This window comes from Equus quagga, chromosome 2 (genome assembly GCF_021613505.1).
Source record: "Equus quagga isolate Etosha38 chromosome 2, UCLA_HA_Equagga_1.0, whole genome shotgun sequence".
In the NCBI taxonomy this organism is placed as follows: domain Eukaryota; kingdom Metazoa; phylum Chordata; class Mammalia; order Perissodactyla; family Equidae; genus Equus; species Equus quagga.
In genome coordinates, this window is record NC_060268.1 from 37,448,954 (window position 1) to 37,456,681 (window position 7,728).

Genomic DNA, 7,728 nt, shown 5'->3' on the forward strand with positions numbered 1-7,728 from the left:
AAAATTTACATTTGAAGGGTCATCACATATTTACAAGTAATATGCAACATGTTCAACAAACTTCAACCGAAATGGATATTATCATTTATCATTTAAAGAGTAACTACCAGAAGTACTGGTAATTCTCAGGCTAGTGGACAAACGTTCCTACCAACCACTCATTTCAGTTCGTTGGTCTTTTCTTCCCGGAACAAGTATACCTAAATCTGTTGAGTGTGGTGTCTTGTCGTTTTTATCCTGTCTTTATTCTGTACTTCAAACAAAACATAGGTAGAGAAGTGGACTGCGATTTGTTCTGCTCAGGGGTTTTAAAAATATGAGAAGGCAACACAGAGTTGTTTACCAGCAGGTCGGTGTTCCGAAGAAGCAAGCCATAGAACACGTGCAAAATAAGGCTCTTTCAAAATAATTTTAAGCAGAGGGAATAGATGGGAGTGCAAAACACATCAGTCCTCAGCAACAAAACAGAAGCTTTGTTACTCGTTATTTGTAAACAAGAGCTCGGGCCAGCGCTCCGCCCTGGCATCCGAGAGGTAGGGAACGATGAGCACAGCCCTGTGCCCATCCCGAAGTGTTCCGCAAGGGCTGCCTGGGGAGGCTGTCCTCCGCCTGGACCAGGCACCGTCCTCGGCCGGGACAAAGACCTACTGGAACTCTTCTGCTTCCAGCTTGGGGGCTGGAGTCGACTGTCTCTGCCTTAACTTCCCTGCAGTTACCCGGCATTCTGAAACCTCCTTCAACTATTGCACTTTGCCAGGCATCCCGAAACCCACGGCGGCTCCGGGGGCCCGCGATCCCGGCTCTCTGAGCCTGTGCCCTCGGGGAAGCCCACCCGGGAGGCGGCCCCGCGGGCGGCTTACCGAGCAGCGAGCCGATGAAGATGACGACCTGCACGGTGGTGGTGAACTGGCGGTACAGCTGCGCCTCGCCGAACTCCCCGAGCGCGCTGCGGTTGGCGCCCGCCGCCTCGGCGCCCGACGCGTTGCGCGGCTCGCTGGCGTTGCGCGAGGTCCAGCTACCGTTATGCCCCATGGCGAGGCTGGGGCTCCGGCTCCGCTGGTCACCGGCCCGTCCGCTAGCCTCGGACCCCCGCGCCGAGTCTCTCCTGCCCCGCGCGCGGAGGGACGTGCAGGTGCCTGATGGAGTCCTGGAGAACCCGGGGCAGCCGCGGGTCCCCTCACGTCTCCACCCAGCCAGCCCCGGCTCCTGGGAGGCAGGGAGGGAGGAGGGCGAGGCTGCGCCCCATTCCCGTTCCCTCCTGGGTGCCTGTCAGCAGCCACATGAAGGCGGCAACGATCAGAGCCCGCCGAGCGTCGTCCGTCCCTCCGCCTGGGTACTCAGCGAGGACAAGCCCACTCGGCAGAGATGGAAATACAGAAGGAGGCATCTGATGGTCAAGGAGGGCGCTCTGCGCTCCCGCTGCCCCCTTCAACTTCTGCTCCTTCCACCCCCCGAGGGTCGGGGCATCCCTCCCGAGTCCCTCCGGCTGACGGGCTCGGCCCCTCTCCTTAGAGGAAAGAAAACATTTGGCTGAAGCCTGTTTTCAATCCTGTTGGCTTCGAGGCTGGATGGCGATGGGAAACTCGTGAAATGCCCAAGCCAAGTGGTCGGAGCCCCGAGGGGACCCCAAAGTTCCCGACGGCGCCCATGCCCTGGGCGGAATGCTCTGGACCTCCCCGACAGCTTCGCCCTCTGCGCCTGGCCGTCCCCAGGACGCCTGCGCCGTCTCCTCCTGTCCAGCCCCTCGCCGGGGACACCCAAACTCCTGCTTTGGCGCAGGCTGCAGGGTCCCCGTTCCGCAGCCCCTCTGCCTCTGCACGGCCCAGAGCCCCCTTTCCTGGCCCCGCTCCGCCCTTCGGCGGCTGGGAAAGACCTTCGCGGCTGTGCGGGAACAGGAACAACGTTCCCGGAGGGGTACCGGCACTAACTGCGCGGCTGCCGGACTCCCGGCGCGCGCCTGAGCTAGCAGGGTGCGCGCGGCCCGAGAGGGCGGTCACGTGACGCGGAGGCCCCGCCCCCCACCCCCGCGCCGGGGCGGCCGCGGGAGGGCGCCATCTTGGCCCTCCGGAGCGTGACTGCCGCGGCGGAGAGCGTGGGAGGCGCGCTGGGTCCTTGTCTGGCTGGCGTGGGCACGGCCGCGGCTCCTCTTCGTTTACTAGTGTCGTTGCTGCGGCTGTCTCGTCAACAAGGGCTGTCTGAGGGTTATGATTACGCGTCGCTGTCACCTGGGCAGGGAGCCCAGTCTCCCGGCGCCTCAGTTAGCCTTTGGGTGTAGATGAAGCACTTTAAGAAAGATGAAATTTAGGAATCCAGTGCACGGTTTCCTGCGCCTCTTTATTGAGTCTCATTTCTAGAAGGTACACAGTATAACCCAGGTCTGGTGGATTCTGAGATTGAAGAATTGGGGAGGGAGCAGTTTCCTGCGGGCTGTTGCAAGAGGTTGGGATGCTGGGACAACCCAGTGAAGGAGAAGAAACGGTGAAGGGGGAGAAGCCGCCTGGGGAAAGGAACGTGCGGGGCGCCCCGAGAAAAGATCTGGGGAAAGGAGAAAAGGAGAAATGAGACAGGAAAAGACAACTAAAGATCTGTCTGTTTTGACTTTTTTGGAAGCTGGATTGTTTTTAGTAAGTGAAGGACATGGTGGAGTGCTTTGACATATTAACGGATGGGACTAGGTCCCAAGATTCTTAAGAATTGATTGAAATAGTTAATTCTTGGTTGTCTCAAGGCCGATCCTTCTACAATATGACTCCTTCGCTTTCACTGGTAACCCTTGCTACTTACTCGTCTTGAAAGAGCAAAAGTCCATGTTTTGTACATCTTTAACTTCTCACAGTACTTGCACGTAATAATCTTCCATATAAGGAGTTACTTTAAACATTTTGGAGTCTAAAAAAAGAAAATTACTGATTAATTGTATTTTTTTTAAAGTCATTTCTAGTAGTTAAAATTTGTTATGGGAGTCCATTTTTCGAGATGAAACCCCTTACACTATAATCATTATGAAACAAAAAGTATAGTAAGAATTCACCAACATCCAGCACACTCCTTTAGGAAGGGTTGGGGAAGAATTTGCATAAAAGAGTTGTTTAGTAACAGAAAAATATCCCTTTATTCATCTTCACCTGCCACCCCTTACTCAAAACTGCTAAGAAGGATTGAGCTAAAGCTGTAGGAAAGAGTCAATTTCGCAGATGTGAAGAGTGTTTAATCAAGAAACCTCTCTCCTTTTTTTATTCTGAAAAAATACCAGTAAATTCTCTACAGCCCCTAGATTCATGTTAGGGTATAGGGTTATTTGAATCAAGAAATAACCTGATCAGCTAAGATCACCATAATTCTCAGACTTGTGGGGAGATCGCTTTATGAAAATAGAAGACCAAGGACAGGTAGAGAGTGACATGGTTCTTAGGGCTGTGTGCTATATGAATTATAGGAGAATTTAAGATTGACATAAGAAATTGGACATGATTTAAATATATGTTGTGTCTCTAGTAGTGTTATTTATACTTGTGTGGTCACCGCAAACTTAATGGCCCAAACAATAGCAGTTGTTTATTTTGCTCACAAATATGCAATTTGTGCAAGGCTCAGTGGGACAGCTTGTCTTTGCACCATGTGAAATCAGCTGGGACAGCTGGAAGTCGAGACCAGGATCTGGAATCTGAAGGCTTGCTCTCTTACCTGTCTGGCAGTTAATGCTGGCTGTTCTGAGGACCTCAGCTGTCGGCTGGAATACCTGTACATATGTGGCCTCTCCAAGTGGCTGCTTGGCTTCCTTGCTGCCCTAACAGCTATGTTCCGAAAGAGATCATTCCAAGAGAGAGTGCGAAGAGGACAAGGCAGAAGCTGCATTGACTCTCAGAAGTCACATGGCATCACTTCCACTGTACTCTATTTGCCGAAGCAGTCAAAAAAACACCACATTTAAGGAGAGAGGACATAGACCACATCACTCAATGACAGTGTCAGTCGTATTGTAAAAAGAGCATGTGGAATGAAAGATATTGTTGCAATCATCTAAGGAAAATACAATCTGCCATAATACCTATTGTCCTTTTGTCAAAAAAAAACCCTCAAAAGGTCTCATTTGAAGTATATTTTTTTCTGGAATTGAACCTGAGGTGGTAAAAAAAAAAAAAAAACCCACATAAATTAATCAAAGTCCACTTCAATTACTTAGCATGTACAGATGTTAGGTGGACATGAGCTGGCCAACATTAACACCTGACACCAATCAGGTACACAGCCATAGCTGAAGGCAAGTGATTAGGACCACCAGGCTAGACGTCGACATGCTAGCCAATTTTTATTTAAAACTTTCTGGAGCTACACTAAAAGCAGATAATGGGACATGGAGTAAAAAGTAAGCAACCTCTAGCTCTTAGATAATGCTGTTCCAAGTAACATTCCTCTCCCATAATGCGTAGTATAAGAAAGCATTCTCCCAACTAAAAAACGCCTTGTGTTCCCAAAGATTTATGGGAGTTGTTTAGCACTCAGGGCCATTTCCCTATAGAAATAGTAAACAGGATGATAAGGTTCTCAAGCAGAGTGGGGGCAGAAAGAGGGAGTGAGAGGCTCTGGGGAATGAGGACTCCCAGGGAGGTCCTACTCAGTCTCTAGGTTTACCTCCTTCAGTCTCTACAGCATTTAAAAGTTACACTCCTCCTTGTGCCAGTAGTTCCTCATTTAACAAATGTTAATGCCCTCGTGCTGGGAAGGCAGGCATACAGTAGTGTGGAACAGAACAGATTTTCACGGCTTTCTCCAATCACCTATTCCTCAATCATACCTACTGGGATTCGCTTAGGGATTTTCCTTCTCATAACCCTGGGAAAATAGGTGAGGGTTAATTTTTTTTTTTTTGAGGAAGATGAGCCCTGAGCTAGCTGCTGCCAATCCTCCTCTTTTTGCTGAGGAAGACTGGCCCTGAGCTAACATCCATACCCATCTTCCTCTACTTTATGTGTGGGACGCCTACCACAGCCTGGCTTGCCAAGTGGTACCGTGTCTGCACCCAGGATCTGAACCGGTGAACCCTGGGCCACCGAAGCGGAACATGCGAACTTAACCTCTGTGCCACGGGGCTGGCCCTGGTGGTGGTTAATTTTGTGTCAATTTGACTGGGTCACAGGTTGCCCAGATATTTCACCAAATATTATTCTAGGTGTGTCTATAAGGGTATTTCTGGGTGAGATTAATATTTGAATCTGTAGACTGCCCTCTATAATGTGGATGGGTCTTAACCAATCAGCTGAAGGTCTGACAAGAGTAAAAAGGCAATAGGTAATTTTTAAAGGCCTATTTCCTTCTCTTTTTTTCTCCTTATATTCCTATGGTGTAGTGATAGGCGAAATTTGCATATAGTTGCTAATAACCAGTCTTTCCATACCTATAGAATCTTATGGAATGCAATTTATTTTTAAGAGAATTTGCAGATTCCAACTTTCTTGGGCATTTATTAAAGAGCAGGAAAGGGCTTGGGTAGGGAGAAGAAGAGATGGAATAGGACTTAGGATATTGCAAAGACCCAGGTGGTGGAGGGAAGTGAGGAGGAGCCTATAGGTTTTATTTTCCCTTTCTTCTTTCCTTTCTTCATTGAAGGTCTCCTCCTCCCTCCTGTCCCCATGCCACACCCTCACATGCCCCTGCATGCCTCTCACTAAAGATGGAGAGGACAGAAAAGCTGGAGAAATGGGAATATTTTGAGTTGGTAGGCTCAAGCAGCAGCCTGCTGAGAAAAGAGGGGTCCTTATGGCCCTTGGCTACCCATCTGGAATAAGTGGTTCTGTTTCCAAATGGCTATTTCTGCTCCTGTATAAGAGATATAGATAATGCAGATTATTACATAGACATCACTAGTGTTCAGCAATATCTCGTTCTCCTCCTCTCCCAGGCACATAGAAGACTGTTTTTCTCAGCTGCCCTTGCAAGTGGGTAGGGTCATGTGACTATTATGACTAATGATACGTGAGCAGAAGTGAGGAATCACTCCTGGGCTGCGGCAGTGAAAAGCTGTTTGCGATTCTCAAGTCTCTCTGCTGCCTGCCATTGCGACTGTGGGAAGGGCCTTGTTTGTGTTGAACTGGAAGAGCTGAAATATTGAAGCAGCCTGTTTCTGAGTTACCATATTGGCGGGGGGGGGCGGGGGGCACAGTGGGGAGTGCAGATGCCCCGGAGAGCCACCCAGACCCACAGCAAACTGTGTATGAGCAAGAAGTAAACCTTTATTGTACTAAACAACCAAGATTTTTGGAGCTGCTCATTATCACAGCATAACCCAGCTTGTTATAACCCAACCCTGGCAGATGAAGTTATGAAAACTGGGGCCTGCATATTTAAGAGAGCGCAGGCTTTATTTCTGGGGAAAGGAAGGTGTTGAGTGAGGACACTAAAAAATCTCCATGTATATTGGTATATACCAATCTGTATATATTGGTAGTGGCAATAAGGTCCTTGTAAAATATAAGTGGTAGCTGATAATAGAGCCTCTGGGTATCTTTGAATCGAACTATTGGTTTTTTTCAAGTCCAAATGCATAATAGTCCCTAATAAATTTATGTCATTTAAACAGCTTTTTTGGAGAGTACTTAAGCTTAGCATAGGTGATAACCCATTTCTTTTTTCCTGGAAACCCAGATTGTCTCTTTACATAGGCAAACCTACCAACTGCCTCAAGATAAATGAGTGTAGTATAACGGGGGCAAGAGGGAGAGCATGAGTGTTGGTTCAATTGGACCTCGGTTTGAAGGCCTGCTCCGCCATTTCCATTTGTGAAACTGCACAGTTACATGACTTCTCTAAGTTCACTTTCCTGCTCTACCAAATAAGGATAAAAAATGCCTATTTTGTAGGGCTGTTTTAAGGACAATAAAATATCAAATTAATGAAAACCTCTAACACTATCTGGCACATTGCAAGAAATCAATAAAAGGTAACTAAATAAGATCGATTCCTGTTTATTGACACATAAAGAAAACAAGTGTCAAAGGTGGAAAAAAGCATCACCTTTCAACATTTTGAAGAATTCTCTCTTTGTAGGTTTAAATAAAATACTTCCTAATAAGCCTTGTATTTCAAAAAATGGAAGAACCACTTAATTTGCCATTAGCAAAGGACAGAGTAGCTTTTGGGAAATTTTGCTTGAAGATTTAGAAGTCCAGAATTTAGCCTTTACATTATTGGGCTAAATATGTTTATGTTATGGTTCTCAGTTTTCAGTATGTTAAATTACCATCAAAGCAATTATCTGTTAAAAGATATTAATACAGTCCTTCATGTATTCCAAATTATCTCAATATGTGGACTGGGAAATTGTTCCCTACCAATATGAATCTATGAATATATCTACTAATGCAGTTTCCCGATTTGTAATTGTTCTCACACCAATAGATTGCTATTAAATTCATCAAGAATACCTGGGAGGTGGAAGGTTGAATGCTCCCCTCCCCTAGATAGCCTCAAAATTCTCACACACACAGACACACACACATGCACATACGTACATAGTGATCATAAAGCAACCTGACCAGTTTTTTAAAGAGTGAATATGCCAAAACTAAAATATCCATGGTATTGTCACCTTTAAAGGAGTCACCGCAGGAAGCTGTTGAGCTGTTGAAGAATATCATGCTTTCTCAACACCTTTTTGGGACTCCTCTTTTATGGTTAACTTTAGACGCTGGCACGTTGTTTCCTGGATCCCTGGTTATAACAAATATGTCC

At 47.2% G+C, this 7,728-nt stretch overlaps 1 protein-coding gene across 1 annotated transcript in view; it reads right to left on the reverse strand.

The window, feature by feature from the left end:
- GPR176 (G protein-coupled receptor 176) overlaps positions 1-1,063 on the reverse strand; it is a 101,543-nt gene extending 100,480 nt beyond the window's left edge. The window contains exon 1 of the mRNA XM_046654335.1: positions 861-1,063. Within this exon, the coding sequence (XP_046510291.1) occupies positions 861-1,032 (172 nt within the window). The 5' untranslated portion in view covers positions 1,033-1,063. The remainder of the gene's footprint in view (positions 1-860) is intronic.
- Between the last annotated feature and the right edge of the window lie 6,665 nt (positions 1,064-7,728).